The following is a 17038-nucleotide window of genomic DNA, read 5'->3' on the forward strand; positions in this document are numbered from 1 at the left end:
CACTTGGGCACTTGCCAGCTTTCTGTGCAGTTACAACCTGCAATTGTGATGAAACTGCCTAGAGCAATGTCACAAGTTGTGTCACAAAAAGAGATCTGCTGCTAAAGAATGCTTGGTATTGCCTTTCAAAATATATGGGCACATATCCCTCATTGGATTAAAACAAAAAGAGTGAAAGATGACAGGTTATAAAAGTCCTCATTCATACCAGCAAAAAAACATTTTCTAACAAACTCTATTAAAAAAAAAAAGTCACATTGCTTTTTATGTAGTTCGCTTTTTATGACATTCCTGTGCCCTGATTTTTGTGTCTGCATGCTTTTATTAGAAACCATGTAGTTTTATAGAATACAGTATGAGATCAAGGTACTAGAGTCTGATTGAGGATTTTTAGCTGGTCATCTTCCATTTCTACCTTTCAATCAAACTGGTGACCTTTTGGAATCATACCTTTTGGATATGTTGGCTTTTATTTCACTTCTTTTACTTATGATCTATGTTCTTAGATTCACATGCATGTTTTTTTATGATTTTGATTCCTATGCATGCTTTAGATCGCATAGCTTTTTGACTTAGTTTTAATAGTCATTTTGCATGTCAGTGCTTTACTACATAATTTTATGATTTTGTACTAGCATGTTTATGTATTCGTTGACAAGTCTCATTAGCCCCTGAGGCAGCCCTTAGGAGGGTGAAACATGGCCGTGTTGGGCTTCTATTTAACCTTGATGTGGTGAATACATTCTGTAATACAGCCTTTCCTCAACTAGTCTGCTGTTTTTTTCGCCATCTTGGATGTTGTGGATTGTCTGCCTGTTCGTTTTCTTGACCTGCATTTTGATTTTCTACTCTTGATTGTTTTCTGGTCATGTGATAGGTTACACAGTTGCTTCTGGGGATATTGTTATAGAGCTAGCTTTGTCCTTTTTATGTTTGTTTTACGTGATTTATGTATTTTATTGTGCATGTTGTAATTTGTTTTATTTGTAAACTGTTTTGCATGCAGTATATTTAAAAGTTTAAATAATTATTAGTTTGGATACCTACAAGATGCTATGGGGCTATTTGAACTTCTGGAAATATTAGTCAATGCAACAAAAGTTCTTTAGCGTTTGAGTCAATAATTGCAGAACAGAACTGGGAAGCATGTGTTACCTTCAATTTGTCTGTTGTGATGGAATGTAATTGGTATATCCTGTATTGCTTAGATTTAATCAATTATTTCACTCACAACTGACTCCTTTTTTTTTTTTTTATTGCCTCTAACATTAGGTACATTCATTAAACCAAGATGTACAGGTTTACTTTATGTTTGTGCAATATGTATATGAATTTGGTAATCATAGTATCTCTGTGTATTTTTTTTGTTTCAAAAATAGAGGGTCACTATGATCAACAGTTTTATTCACTTTTCCCTCTTTTAAAAGCCATGAAGAGATCTAGGTTACTAAATCTTTTTTTTTTTTTTTCATTTCAAACTGCTTCTCTTGAAAAAGAAGTTCAAAAGTTTTTATCTTCTACTTCACGCTATTTTAGTTTCCAAAACAAATCAAAACTTACCTATTTAGGAAATTTGTTTTGCAATCTAATAATTAGCTTGGGGTTAGTATATTTTTATTTTTCAGTATAATTTAGTATGTATATTTAAGGTTTGAAGGCTGTATTTCCTGGAAATGTCCAGCTTCTGTTACAGTGTGATCTGCTTTGAACTGTGAGGTATATGGCTGTTAAGTACTGAAATATGTCTTTCATTAAATAACCTTCCAGGATACAAGAAATACTGCAACTTGCTGATCGTACTCAGAGAGAGCCTGCTGGTACAAGACTGTAAAGTGTTCTTATTGTACTAAAGCAGCTTGTTTTCTTAACCCCACTTCTAGTTTTTTATACCATATATAGATGTACTTTTCACTCTATTTTGAAGAAGAGAGTGAGAAGTTTTTCCAGGTAAACTTGAAAACATTTTTTTTCTTTCTTGCTAGGTAATCCTAAAATCACTGATGGAGGACTTAAGTTCCTTTTTTGCTTTAGCAAACTTAATTCTTTGGATATATCGGATACAGGTGTGAAGGTAAAATGCATTATTGAAGCTTTATTCTCTTAGGGGTCAAATCTGATAAAAAGTATTTAGTATGCTAGGTTTCTTTTGAGGACCCAATCCCCAGTCTTTGGATGGAAGACACCCCTGCTTAGTCCAAAATATAATATAATATATTCTGAGACTCAGTCTATAGTATTTAAAAAAAAACAACCCATAAAAGATAAAAGTGATCAAGTGTGTTTTTCTTTTCAACAGGATAGTAAGGCAGCAATATTGAAAATCCAGACTCGGCTGGGGCTAGTTCAGTCTAAGGAACCTTTAAAAGAATTTGATCATACAGATTGCAAGACTGAGGGTTGGGCTGAACAGGTACTCATTTGCTTATCCTTATTAAAGGGGATTTTTTTTCTCTGAGATGTTGCTTTCTAAGTGGAGAAAGGCAGAACTGACTCGCTGAGCAGTTGTTTCCTTAGAACTGTAGCTCTTCTACCATGTCCAGTCTGATTTCCCCTAGATCTTCCCCAAGCTTGAAAGGATGTTGTATGTGTTAAGAGAATTCTGGTAAGGTGTGTAAGGCTTTCAAAACTAATGAAGGAAAATAACCTGTTTAGTCCACATGAGAGGCATAGTTCTGTATTTTAGTGCTGTACGTACATACAAAGATAAACAGCTCAATTCTAAACTTTCAGGTTTGAAATTCTGAGTTGATGTTCGTAAGGTGGAAGTATGAGAAGGAAGCAACGATTCTACTAGTATATTTGAAGTACATAATGAAACTGTGACTTTGAGATTCACAGTACAAGTAACCTAGTTTGCAAAATTCTAAGCTGGATTTTACTTTCACAGGTTTTCTCAGAATATTTTATTTTCTTGTAATGATTATATTTACTCCAGGTAGTTCTTCAGTGGTGGGAGAAGGCAAAGCCCAAAGACACAGTGAAGCGCAGGACAGAGGCGCAGCATTTTTGTAAGTAGTGAGGTTCAGCAGTTGGAGCCATGGTTATTCACAAATGGGGTAGGATGTCTGCAATTGTATCTTTACAAAAAAACAAGGGAGGGTTTCTATATTAAATAACACAATTGCAATTTTTGTAAAAAAAAAAAAAGCTTGTATGGCCAGATGTATGACCAGTGCCTAAATTAGCTTTAGGTTCCTGTTAGGCTGTCCACCAATGAAGGAATAATGCCAAAATGAAAATACTTATAACTTATTATAGATATAAAAATAGCAATATGACAAAACAATATACAAAATATGTACTGTGCACAAAATATACTAAGGATTACACCAGTAAATATATGAAAAAAATTATATATATATGAAACTACACAACTACAGTATATCCTGAGAAGAGAACACCAACTTAGCTGGTAAAATAGACTAAAACCATGTACCGTGTAAACCTGTCCTTCATAGGCAAAAATCACAAACTAGCTAAACCCTGAACCATAAGAGAAAATATTCCTTCTCTCTCACCCTCACAGTCCGTAGCTTCGGAGTCCAGATGGGGTGATGAATTGACTCTTCTTCAGGCTCTAGCAGAATTCCCCTGCGTGCGCCTCTTTATTAGGATTTAGTCCGAGGTCTCTGCTCTGTGCAGCTGGTTACTCTGTATGTATAAAGCCACAGAGCTGCTTCGGAACTTGGCCTTGTGCTGCATTTAGCACGAGGAATTACAGTTCACAGGTATTTTGGGGAAATCAGTCTCTTTCCTCCGAGAGAGATGCATACACCTTCTGATCTTCTCATCTCCTTTTATTCTTCTATTTCTCTCTCTCATGCCCAGCATTGGCACTTCCCTTTGGGTCTACAAATGACAATCATGGACTAGTCACAAACCATCTGTCCTGGTCACTACAATGAAGGGCCTTGTGGACATCCATCAAGAACAGCTTATCAGTAGTAGCCTCGCTATACCAAACTCCCCTCCATGGTTCACAGATTGTTACTGGAGATTCTGTCTCTGTGAAGCATACTCTTACACACCTTCCCAGGAGATAAACTGGAAGGCCAGTGCAAGTAAACATCATGACCTTGAATGAAGTCAGTAGCACAGCTGTGCCAAGAAGTAGTTTTCTTTGCAAAAGAGCTGGTTCATGTTGTATACAGGCCTCAGGCTGCAGAATCCATATTGGTTCAGGCCTAACACCAGCAAAGGTGAGATAGAAGGAAAAACCCCTCCTATAACAGGGCTTCCCATGTGATTTTTGATGGCCTAGCAGCCTAGTGTCAAGGCTGTTCTTAGTAAGTTGTGGCCCCCACTGCCTTGTGGCTTTCCATCAGAATCTCATGGATTGGGAGTACAATTATCTCCCTTGGCCCATCAAATAACGCAAAACTCCCAGACATTTTGATCTTGGGTCAGGTTTTGAAGTAGATGGGATGCTAAGAGTCTTCAACATTTGCATTAAAAATTTCTCCATTTTGGGTGTTGGCACATTGATACCCAGTTAGTAGCTGGGCTTAGGTTTGAAAGGGGTACAGGGCTTTAATTAAAAAGAAAGCTCTTGGTAACTGTAGATTTAAGATCTGTGATGCGTGTTTTTTCGGAAAGTCCTGTTAAACAGTAGGGTATGTTTGGGGTAGGAGTCAGAAGAAGATAATTTTATAGAGTTTCGAAGGACTGGTTCCTGAATATCTTACACACTGCTATCCTCTAAGGGAAGTGTTCATAATAAGTTTAATTTAATCTTGCATTTTCCGCTGTTAAGTCCTTGCGCTCTAAGCATGTTATAAATTATAAGAACACAGATGTTTTTACTAACTTTGTTAAATTTAGGGAGGGGAGAGGGAATCTAGGGGAATGGATGAATAAGTTGAATATTTGTACCTGGCTATTGTACAAGTTGTCTGTTCCATTCTATTTCAATAAAAAGATTTGTACAAGCATGTTAAAAATTCAGTCTTTAAATATCAAGCAGCCTTCTTGTGGAAGATTTACAGAAAATACTTAGATGAATAGCTTCTTTTGCAGAATTTAGGAAAAAATTAAGAGCTATTTAAAATATTCTTAGGTTCATTTTATAGGATTATTCACCTTAAGATGTCCGATTCTCTTTTTTTTCTTAGATATAGGATTTTTGGTAATGACTTATGCCTTTGTATATTGCCTCATGTCATGTATGATTAATCTAAAGCTTGATTTTGTAGTCTACTTTGGGCCTTTATAAGGGGGCTGGCAGAATATAAATTTATAGATTACACTAGAAGAGAGGTCAGACCAAACATACACACACACAGGTAATTGTGCATGTTTTGGCTTTATTCTATAGATGGAAAAAGAAAGCGGGTCACTACAGAAAACCGGGACCAGTGTACAGCACTCGATACTGAACTCAAGGCTTCTGCAATGCTGCAGTTTTACAGAAGAGCAGCAGAGAGCTCTCATCTTGTGTTGCAAAAAGATGCTTCCGCTGGCCAGAATCCCGAACTGCAGAAAAATAAGGACGTGGGTTTTCCCAAAGAAGCTCAAGAAAGAAATATTAAGCCAGAGTTTGCAAACCAGAAGGTTGCACAACTCACAACAGCAGACTGGGACCTCTTAAACACCTACTAGTGAACCTGTGTGATACTCTCTTTTATCCCGCCTGAGGCTGCGATATTAGGGCACCTTAGTGGTGATCAGTTTTTGCCATTTGCTCTGGACTGGCCAAGCTTCAAAGGCTATAAAGACCATCTTGAGATACTTATGGCAATAAGGGACTTGTCAAAGCCGCCTTGAATTGTATTGGGGCTGGTGTATTTTCTTTTTGCATAATAGTTAAAAAGTAAGATTTTAACAAAACTTAAGGGATTGTCTTCATAACCACAGAGCAGTTGACCAACAGTTAATTTGTATATTGGGATATTTAAGTCTGTGTGATTATGTAACAATTCAAGTTTATATATTCATTTTTTAGAGAACTTTATTAAAAAACCAATCAATAACACACAAAGAGAACTTCAACTAAATATACCTGCCAGAGTAATTTTGCTTCTGAAGAAAGGTGTGGAGAATGGTGGGTGGATGTGGAAATCTTCACTATGTCACAGTAAGTCAACTGCCATTATTTCAAAACAGTTTTTATTGGCAATTAACAAAAAAGCCAAATACATAATAAGAGACTAAGAGAACTATAATCCCCGATAGCTTGGGATATGAAACAAATATATAGTATTAATAAATCACCATCTTCTACTTTTTATATCATAAATATACCCCCCCCCCCCCCCCCCCCCCCCCCCACCCTCTTCATCCAGCTGCAAACTAAGGGCAAGGAAGGCTTGGGTTCTAATGACCCTCCAAGCCCAAACACAAAAAAAATGAAATGCCCAGTCTATCCTTCCTACAGTTGCCACTTAAGAACTATCATTTCCCCCTACCACTGTGTTGAGAATCAGAATCAAGCTTCTCACCCTTGGGGACAGCATCTGGAGAAAATCAACAAGAACACTTTTTGATGTTTGAGAGTGAGGAGGCCGGCTTCCAAACGTGCTGAAAATTATTACACCAGTGCCAATGTGTGGGAGCCGTCTCCTGCATTCAAGTTTGCAAAAATACATTTTTCCCCACCACAGAAGCTTTAATAAAAAGTATATTTGCCCACTTATCCCTTATACCTCCAGCTGCTCACTCTCCCAACAAAAAACCCACTGCTGAAAATCTAATGGTACAGCCCAGCAGGTATTCCATATAACGGGCTATCCCAAGCCAAAAAGCACACATTTTTGTACAGTTCTGTGAAGGAGGGGATGGTATAGTAAAGGGCACTCCCTCACTGATGATGCAGTTCAGCCACTTTACAGCAGGTGGCGTTTGTTTGCTGATGCTGAGTCAGAAGGGCCAGGCTCAGACCAAGCTGGAGTTAAATGCCATGAGGCCGCAACGCTAATGAGGTTTTTTTTATGTATTCATCCCCAATGCTCAGAAAAGAGCACCTGAAAGAAAACTGCCTTACCGCTGCAATAAATAACACCAGGTCAGAGCAGGCATTAGGATGTTGGAAGAGAGGATTTCTCATAATCTTCTGCAAGGTCTGCTGGTTTTGATTGCTTTTGGAAACAGAAGGAAGCCCGCACAAGGCCTTAAGCGCTGGTTGTGAGAAACAGCAGACCCAAGCAAAAGCACATGTTGGCTTCTGTTTCCTGTGTCTAAATATAAGCATCCATGCTAAAAAAAAATTTAAATTAAAAACGCTTATATTTAGGCCGCAGAAACTAGACGCCAATGTCTGCATCGTGTTCGGGTTTAAGCAGGCGCAATCACACAGGAGCCGAGCTTACCATGAAACTCTTTACGCATGCGCCAAGCACAATCCTCCCGCTGAACTCCCTGATGCTCAACGCTATGAGCGTGCCTATATTTGCATTTCATGAATGTTGAGCATTAGGGCATCGTTCTATGTTCCGGTGGTATTTTTATAGCGCTATTCAGAACAGCGCCGGAGTTCTGAGTATCAGGGCCAGCCTCACAGGCTGGGAAGAGGAGCAGCCCTGAACAGAAATTCTTAACCTGTAGTTGCCAACATCAGAGGCTTCCTTCAAACCTCAGAGTTGAGAGTGAGTGTTGACTGACCCTGTGAATCTTGTTTTCAGAGAGAGACTACAAGAGCCTGAGTTAAGAAAGAAGTGACTGTGTATTTATCCTGCGGAGCCTGTTAAGGACAGTGCTCCAAGGACATATAGTAAAGCTCCAAGTGATTGTATGGTTAGTGTCCAGCCTGTGGAGAGAACAGACTTGGGAAATATTTATGTTTGAGTTTAAATAAACTTGTTGTTTTACTGGCTGCATTAATTGAGGATCCCCTCCCTCCTTGTCAGGTCATATTACCAAAAGTTCCAAGACACATGGATCCAGTTATTCTATGCAGCACCATATTTAGCACATAAGGGAGAAGCTGTACAGCAAGCTCCATAGCTCCGATATTGAAAAAAAATATGCCCTATATCATATGCAAAACTGACATTCTTAAATGTAGCAATTCTCCCCAAGTCCTGATCCATTTTTCAATAAGGGTCCAAGATATGCAAAATTCAGTTTTTCTTAGTTTTGTGTAACTGCTCAGTGGGAAGACTAAGTTAATCAGACATCAACAAATTTTCTTAGATGCCAGTTATTCATTCCAGGGCCACCGAAGGGGGGGGGGGGGTGCAAAATACCCTGTGCCGGCAAGCTTCTTCCTGCCTTCCTGCTCCTATGTGCTGGCCGGGACCTGGATGATTGTATTAATGCCATAACTCAGGTTATCACGTTAATGCAGTCATCTGGGTCCCAGGAGCAGTCAGACACAGGAAGGTAAGGGAGCAGGCAGGGGCGACGGCACAAATGTGTGGGACAGCCCGTGTGGGGAGGGGAAGGGCACAGAGGCCTGCCCCAGGCCCGGCTGGGTCTCTTGGCAGACCTGCTTCATTCTTAATTCTGGCTCCTGTATTCTATTTATTTGTCTCAGATATTGTTCATTTCAATGCGCTTAAGGTGATACACAAACTCATTATTAGGTTTGGGTTTTTTTTCAACTGCTCTTGTAACAGGCACACCTGAGAGCAAAGTCACAGCTGCATTTTGGATAGATTTTAGTGAAGAGTGCTCAGTTTATTTATGGGTAGGCATGAGTGTAGACTGTAGTAGTCCGATATTGCAGGGGTGGATAAGAGCTTTGGTTTAGTATTCAGAATGGAAGGGACATATTTTGGGGTGATGCAGTCACCTCCAGCAGCCTCTGCCTCTCTCCATTGCCCATCATAGCAGCTGCAGGATCTTCCACCCACCTGGTAAGGAGCCTCATTCTCCCACCCACTTACCCGGCCGTAGCCTCTCTCTTCTTACCACCCACCTACCCACTCAAAAAATCAGCCTCACATTTGTGCCATCAATCCTACCCACAGCACTGGAAGCTCCTGGTCTGCAATAGTCTTCTTTTGTTTTGTGCTACTCACTGTGGCTTCCTCGGATCAGTTGAAGGACTAACATCTCAGCTAGCACTACCCCCAGTTCATCCCTAGTGCTCTTTCCAGCCCCCTCTGCTCAATGTGAAGATGCCTGTCCCCACTAGCCGTTTTTATCTCCCCCCCCCTTCCTGTCTCTACTGCTTATTCTCCCTCCACCCCCCCCCCCTTTCTCTTCTCCCAGTCCGTCCCCACCAGTCTCTGTCTCACTTCTCCCAGCCTGTTCGTATAATCCTCTTTCTTCTCCTAGCCTTTCCCAACCAGTCTGTCTCCTTGCCCCCAGCCCATTCCTGTAGTCTCTCTCCCCTTCCCCCAATTAGTATCTCACACTGGCCTTACCTATTGCACAGCCTGTGCACCTGTCTTTGAGAAACAGGCTTTTTTTTTTTTTTTTTACTAGTGTTAAATAGCACAGGTCCCATACAGATGCTTGGGGCACTCCACTGGTGACCTTTTTCTTGTGGATAATTGAGCATTCAGTCCTGTCGATTAGCTAGTTTGCAGTCCACAAAAGGGCATTGCCTCCTTTTCCATGTCTATTTAATTTCTTAAGAAGCCTCTCATATGATACATGGTCAAACACACTATAATCCCTTCCCCTGCTGTGCTTGCTGTCAGGCCCAGAGTTATGAAAGTATTGAGAGCTGTGTGGTCTCTTCAAGTACAGGCGTGTACTCATGCACTGCCAATGTGTTTTCTCCCCTCTGAAGCAGACCTTGTGTCAGCGGGGAACAGTACATGGCAGTGTTTGAGTGTAGGCTTGCACTTGAAAGGGCTCACACACTACTCAGGCCTGGCTGGGAGGAATAGAGTGGCAGAAGGCTCAGAAAGGGGGAAGGGGAGGGGGAAGGAAGAAGGGATAGAGGCTGGACACAGGGTGAGGGGTAGGGAGGAAAAAGGGAGATGTTGCCCACCTGTGGGGAAACAGCTAAGGCAGGAGAAGAGCAGATGCTGGCTACCTGTGGGAGAAGGGAAGGGAGAGGCTAAATTACTTGGGGTGGGAGGGGAGGACCTTGAACAGGACATCGCTGGATGCCTCCCCAGATCCACCTTTCTGGTCACAGACCTCCCTGGATCAGGAATTCCCCTGGATAGCCTTGGAGGTTGGCTAGTCACTGGACTTCCTTGGTCCACGGAGTTCTGACTTGAAGCACTGTACCTCACCCTCAGATGACTGCTGCTCCTTCTTAGGATCTTTAGTTCAGCACTGAAGTGAAGTAAAGATTCTGCCTTAAAGGGAAAGTTAAAAGGCTTTTAGATCAAGAACAGTTCCTGATGCCGACTGTGCTACTCTAGAATAGCATTGGTTTTATTGTGGATATGTCCATGTTAATATCCCTTCTGCACTGGGAGTAAGGTTAGTGTGGGAATGTGTATTTTGTTTTTCTTATAAACTGTTCATTTCACTGTATTGTTGAATTAAAATGGAAAGTTTCAAGAAATGTACTTGGATCTAGGATTACAAAATTTCGCTCACCTTTCTAAACCCTGAAACAAAAGCACAAGTGTAGCATGGCGTCTTCCACTTTATTACAACTATATCAGCACATATGCTTACGACACCTCATTCGCTTAGAACAGAGGTTTTTCAACCCATTCCTTGAGACACGCCCAGACAGTCAGGTTTTCAGGATACCCACAATGAATATGCATGAAACATATTTGCATGCTGTCCCTCCCTGTGTGAGGGTCTGAACTGTTCATGTTACCCCAGGATGTCTCACTTCGGGCACACGAACTCATCTGACCAGTCCGCACAGTGCTGGGTTCTATCTCGACAAAGGCTTCTGGGGATGCAGGTACAGTACTGATGGAAGATCGAGGTGCAGCTCCACTGCCGGGGTCCACAGGAGGAGGAACAGTCAGACACTTGGATGAAGAAAACAGAAGACGTTGGCGAAAGAAGGCAGGAATCAATATATGTGCTGTTTTCTAAGTCCCGGTTGCACTCTGACCCCAAATCCTTAGCAAAAAATCAGGCTCTTAGTTACCAAACCAGTTCTTCAGTACTGTGCAGCTGGTTTACTAAAGCCACACCTTTGTTTATCACTGTGCAAATAGCTGGCACCCTATAATTAGTTTATTCATTTATCATTCTTATTATCCAGCTTCCCAGCACTGAAAAGATACAAAACAACCGAGGATAAATAAACACTATATTAAAATAATCGCAAATCAAATAGTACAAAATACCTTCAGTGGTCAGTCTCCAAGGCAACCATCAACAGCCTTTACCTATTAATAGCCAGTACCAGCTTTTCACTAGTGCCCAACTGAAACAAGGATCTTCAGTTTCTACCAAAAACGAATCTTCGACCAAAATTGGCTGCTCGGTTTTGGTAGAAACCAAAACTGCCCCCTCAACAGCCCCAACTCCCCCTCACTCAACAACAACAACAACAAAAAAGCCCCTCTTCCTAGCCCACTCTTTGGCGACAGCCCCTTTTCCAATCCCCCATCCCAGTGGCAACCTCCCTCCCAAGCCCCTTCCTGTGGGGGTCCCCTCCTAGGCCTACCTCGTTGGTGGTGGGTAGTGGGCATGGTTGGTTCTAGTCAAAATGCCTGCCTACTAGCTTTGGTGTTTTTTTTTTTTTTCAGATAACGCTCTTGGCACACAGGACCGAGGTATTTGCATTGTGTTGAAGAGTGCTTTTAATCCCAGATTTTAGGCAGGATTTTTCATGTTTGTGTGACTATTAAGGCAGTGCCACTCCATTTTTAACAGGAACACCTAGGATTCAATTTGACGTTCCAACAGGGGTGTCGTTGTAAGAGTGACTATTCTAGGACTTTTTTGTGGCCCCTGACTCAGGCGTGTGTCGGGTCTTTACAATAAAGTCGCCCTTTGTCCTGTTCCTGGAGGTTTGTTTGTGCTTTTTGGCTTGTTTTAGTCTCTATCTGACATCATTTTCTAGATCTGTTTCCCTAGCAAACTCTTTCTTGTAAATTAAAATCCACCACGTATTAGACTTACAGGTACCAATTTCATCTGAGCAGTCTCCACAGTTGTTAAAACCATTGCACTTTTGATTAATGAAAATCCAGTTCTGGGGATCGCCACACCTGAATATTAGGTAACTTGGTAGGTTATTTGGCAGATCACCTGCAAATGCAAAATACTTTCATGTAGATATAACAATAACCATAGAGCAAGCACTGAACATAAATACAACATCGGATGAGCACAAAATATTTCTGGCATCATACAACCCACATCATTTAGCCTATGTAAGCCACATTGAGCCTACAACCAGTGGGAAAATGTGGGATATAAATGCTTTAAATAAATAAATAAATAAATACGCAATGTAAAACTTAAAGCATATGTTCTATTCTATTCCATGTACTTGTATCCCGCTTCCATCAGTGAAGAATCTAAGTGGGTAACAGTAAGAGTACAAAACAAAATCAAGAATAAACTACTTTATCACTCAAATATCTTTAAAAGAGATATCTACTATAATAAAATGCACCCTCAACGTTCTGAAGCTGACTCCGTGGCTTCAGTGAAAGGTTGGCCATCCGACTCACCATGTCTCTCTGCCCCGCCCTCGCATCACAACGTCGAGGGCGGAACACTGACAGACACACGACGCACCCTCCCAGCTCGCCAACAACGCTAACACCCCCCCCCCCACGCGCTCAACAGCCGCCCTCCCATGCCTCTTGAATTAGCCGCCCTCCCAACCCGAACAGGTAAGTGAAGGAGTGAAGATGACTTAAAAACTTTGTAGGGAGGGGGCCTATCTGTAGACACAATTCCACTTCTTCAAACAAGCCCTTCAGGAACGGCAGCGGACATTTCACAAATGTGTGGGGATGGCGGCAGAGGGCGACCCCGCGGAAATACACGCAACAAGCGTCTCCGTAGAACTGGGCCAGCCCAGCCTCCGCAAAATAACACGCGCCGCCTGTGCATCAGGAACCGCCCATACCCAGCAGAGCCTGCCCTCATGCTAGCCTCCTATTACCCGCCAATAACCCCATGCTTGGCCAACCCACTAAAAAACAAAGAATTGCCTAAGCCTCCTCCCTCCCGCCGCCAACGCACCACCGGGACACTGCCTCCAGCCCATTCAACCCCAAGGCTCGCACCGTACTGTACTGGGTTTTGGCATCATAAGGAGGGGATGACCCTGAAACTCGGAGGGAGAGGAGAGGGGAGGGTGGGCCCCTGGCAAACACACTCTCATTCTCACACAGACACACTCGCACCCAGTCTCTCTCTCTATCATACACACACTCGCACATTCACTCTCTCTCAAACGTACACACTCTGAGGAAAACCTTGCTAGCGCCCGTTTCATTTGCGTTAGAAACGGGCCTTTTTTACTAGTATTTTTAATAGTTTACAAAACTGTAAATAATCTGAGAGAGTTCGTATTTGCTCTGGTAATGAAATCCTAATTTTACTAGCCTGATACATAAACGAACGATCAAAGATTCATTTATAGCGAACACCTTTGATGGAAAGCCCAATAATAAAACTGACTGGAAGCGAGAGTTCTTCCTAAGAGTTGGATAAAGTATTAATTGAGTAAAAGAAAGAAACAATTCTCTTGCATAATTCTGAAAATAACCACAGTGATTTTAAATTCCACCCGTGCCCTCAGTGGTAGCCAATGTAGCTTTCTAAACAAAGGTGTTATGTGATGAAATCGAGAGAATCCATCAATCATTTTTGCCGCAGTGTTCTGCTCAGTGTTGCCAGCTGGGAAAAATGTTCCCAGCCCAAAACCAGCTGTAAACCCGCCCAAAAACCACCCGCAGCCAACCCCCGTCTCCCGCGTCACCGAACCCCGCCCCCCGCATCACTAGCCCCGCCCCCAACGTCATCCCTGACATCAACCCTGCCCCTGAAAGGGTTCTATTGGACCAAATTGGACCAATAGAAGCCCCGGAAAAGCTTCTATTGGACCAAATTGGACCAATAGAAGTCCTGGCAGCGTGAAAACCGGCCAATCGGCGGCCGCGAAAGCCCACCCAATCCCGCACCGCGGCCACTCGAAAACCCACCCAAATCCCCGCAACCCACGCGATTAGAAAATTCCCTGCAGCCATTTCCGAAAAGCCGCCCAATTCGGCGGCTTAACCGCAACCCTGGCAAGTTTGGTTCTGCTGCTTCCTGCTGGTCTGATTGACCTAAAATAAAGCTTCAGTTCAGTAACAGCAATCCAATACTATTCCATTCAGGCAGATAAAGGGGAAAGGGACTTGATATACTGTCTTTCTGTGTTTATTTTTTATTTTATTTTTTTGTTACATTTGTACCCCGCGCTTTCCCACTCATGGCAGGCTCAATGCGGCTTACATAGGGCAATGGAGGTTGTTTTTTTTGCAACTACATTCAAAGTGGTTTACATAGTATATATGCAGGCAGTGCTTTTTTTTGTAGAAAAAAAAGGTGCCGGTACTCATTATGGATGGGGGTCACCATGTATGGCTCCACCCCTATGATAGCCACACCCACATTAGCCACACCCCTTATACCAGCCATTGCACATATAAACAGACATCATTGAAAATATGATACTAGTATAGGAGAAAAAAAATAACGTGATTTTTTTCATTATAAATAATTTCTGTAAACTGTTATAGTTCCAGTATACCCAGTGCAAAATAAGACAGCAGATGTAAATTCTCAAATTAGACATATTTCAAACACTAAAATGGATTTTTTCTACCTTTGCTGTCTGGTGACTTTTTCTATCCATATTGGTCCCAGTCTCTGATTCTGCTGCTCTCTATCTGTTCTCTTAACTCCGTTTCCAGGGCTTCCTTTCCATTTATTTCTTTACTTTCCTCCTTTCTTCTTCATTTCTTGCCCTACATCCATAAGTAAAAGCTGGGTCCTCCTCCATGGAATTGACTGGAGGAGGTATAACGTGGATCCAGCTTTTGCCTATTTTCTGTTTCCATGTGCAGTTTTTCTCCTCTCTTCCCTTCCCCTCACCTCCATCCATGTCCAGCACTTCTCCTCTCTCATCCCCTCCATCCATGTCCAGCACTTCTCCTCTCTTCCCTCCCCTCCCCTGTATCCATATAAAGCAATAATTCTCTCTCCCCTCTCCTCCATCCAAGTCCAGCATTTCTCCTCTCTCTCCACCAACCCCTCCATCCATCCATGTCCAGCAATTCTCCTCTATCTCCTGCTCTCCTCTCCATCCATTTCCAGCATTTCTCCTCTTCCCTGCCCTCCCATCCATGTGCATCTCCTTCCTCTCTTCCCTCCCCTCCATCCATGTCCAGCATGTCTCTTCTCTCCCCTTCCTTCCCCTCATCCATGTCCAACGATTCTCCTCTCTTCCCTGTCCTCCCCTCCCATCCATGTCCAGTGATTCTTCTCTGCCCCCTGTCCTCCCTTGCCATCCATGTCCAGTGATTCTCCTCTCTCCCCTGTCCTCCCATCCATGTCCAGCAATTCTCTCTTCCCTGCCCTCCCCTCCGTCCAGCGATTGTCCTCTCTCTCCTGCCCTCCCCTCCCCTATGTCCAGCAATTCCCCTCTCTCCCCTCTCCCATGTCCAGCGATCGATTACCCTCTCTCCCCTGCCCTCCCCTCTCCCATGTCCCACTTCCACTCCACTCGCTACCGAAGTTGCAGCGGTGAATTGGCGGGCGGCGCTAGTAAAAGCAGGCAGACTCGACTCCGTCCTTCACTTCCCTGCCCTCTCAGCATCCCGCCCGCCCTCGCGGAAAGGAAATGACATCAGAGGAAGGCGGGACGCAGAGAGAGCAGGGAAGCGAAGGACGGAGTCGAGCCTGCCTGCTTTTACTAGCGCCGCCTGCCAGTTCACCGCTGTGATTTTGGTAAATAAACTTAAAGGGGGCAGAAATGTCGGGGAGCTGCCGGACCTAAAAAAAAAAAAAGGTGCCTGTACACCGTACCGGCACAAAAATAGCACTGTATACAGGCATATCAAGTCCCATTTCCCTTCCCTAAACAGGAAGGTCTTCAGCAATTTACAAAATCTAATATGATTATTTTTGACTCTAATCTCAACTGGAAGTTTGTTCCAATAACTAGCTGCCCAATATGCAAAGGTGTATGAAAATAATCTTATAAATTATCTTTCATGGATCCGGGTAGTGAAGGGTTAAAAAAAAAAAACCGTTGGCTCAGGGCTTGCATTTCTATCTTTCAACGTTTTTATTGATGACACTTCAAAACAAAAATAAACAAATAAGGCAATTTGCTACGTACAGTCATCAAACTTTTATCGTTTTATCCCCCTCCCCCCATTTCCTCCCTCTGTTTATGCTTCAACATTTTAACATTAGAACATTGTACTTCCTTCTAATGGAGGGCTTGCATTTCTAACTGATAAATAAATGAGCTATATCATATAACTTGGAGCAGAACCATGTAAAATTTAAAAACAACAAGCATAACTTGAAAACAATACATGCCTGCACAGGCAGCCAATGTAATTACAGCAGCAGTGGAGTTGCCTTATCAAACATTGACACTTTGAAAATTAAACGAGCTATAGTTTTAATTTTCTTGAAAACTGTCTCTTTGCAAGCCAGGTAGATAATGTTGCAATAGTCGATTTGGGCCAACACCAATGTTTGCAATATAATTCAACTCATGCCCTCTAGTCCTAGTATTTTTGGATAGCGTGAACAGTCGCTTCACATCCACCCGATCCATTCCACTCATTATTTTATACACTTCTATCATATCTCCCCTCAGCCGTCTCTTCTCCAAGCTGAAAAGCCCTAGCCTTCTCAGCCTCTCTTCATAGGAAAGTCGTCCCATCCCCACTATCATTTTCGTCGCCCTTCGCTGTACCTTTTCCAATTCTACTATATCTTTTTTGAGATACGGAGACCAGTACTGAACACAATACTCCAGGTGCGGTCGCACCATGGAGCGATACAACGGCATTATAACATCCGCACACCTGGACTCCATACCCTTCTTAATAACACCCAACATTCTATTCGCTTTCCTAGCCGCAGCAGCACACTGAGCAGAAGGTTTCAGCGTATCATCGACGACGACACCCAGATCCCTTTCTTGATCCGTAACTCCTAACGCGGAACCTTGCAAGACGTAGCTATAATTCGG

The 17038-nt window shown here is 42.6% G+C and overlaps 2 protein-coding genes across 2 annotated transcripts in view; one reads left to right on the forward strand and one right to left on the reverse strand.

Moving 5' to 3' along the window:
- Positions 1 to 17038, forward strand: part of LRRC42 (leucine rich repeat containing 42) — a 35417-nt gene that overhangs the window by 7400 nt on the left and 10979 nt on the right. Inside the window, exons 5-8 of the mRNA XM_030205941.1 lie at positions 1983 to 2071; positions 2297 to 2410; positions 2936 to 3008; positions 5315 to 6073. Coding sequence (XP_030061801.1) covers positions 1983 to 2071; positions 2297 to 2410; positions 2936 to 3008; positions 5315 to 5598 — 560 coding nt within the window. The 3' untranslated portion in view covers positions 5599 to 6073. The remainder of the gene's footprint in view (positions 1 to 1982; positions 2072 to 2296; positions 2411 to 2935; positions 3009 to 5314; positions 6074 to 17038) is intronic.
- LDLRAD1 (low density lipoprotein receptor class A domain containing 1) overlaps positions 10443 to 17038 on the reverse strand; it is a 39727-nt gene continuing 33131 nt past the window's right edge. The window contains exons 6-7 of the mRNA XM_030205943.1: positions 11941 to 12069; positions 10443 to 10835 (exon numbers count right to left, since the gene is read on the reverse strand). Coding sequence (XP_030061803.1) covers positions 10687 to 10835; positions 11941 to 12069 — 278 coding nt within the window. The 3' untranslated portion in view covers positions 10443 to 10686. The remainder of the gene's footprint in view (positions 10836 to 11940; positions 12070 to 17038) is intronic.

This window comes from Microcaecilia unicolor, chromosome 6, assembly GCF_901765095.1.
Source record: "Microcaecilia unicolor chromosome 6, aMicUni1.1, whole genome shotgun sequence".
Classification (NCBI taxonomy): domain Eukaryota; kingdom Metazoa; phylum Chordata; class Amphibia; order Gymnophiona; family Siphonopidae; genus Microcaecilia; species Microcaecilia unicolor.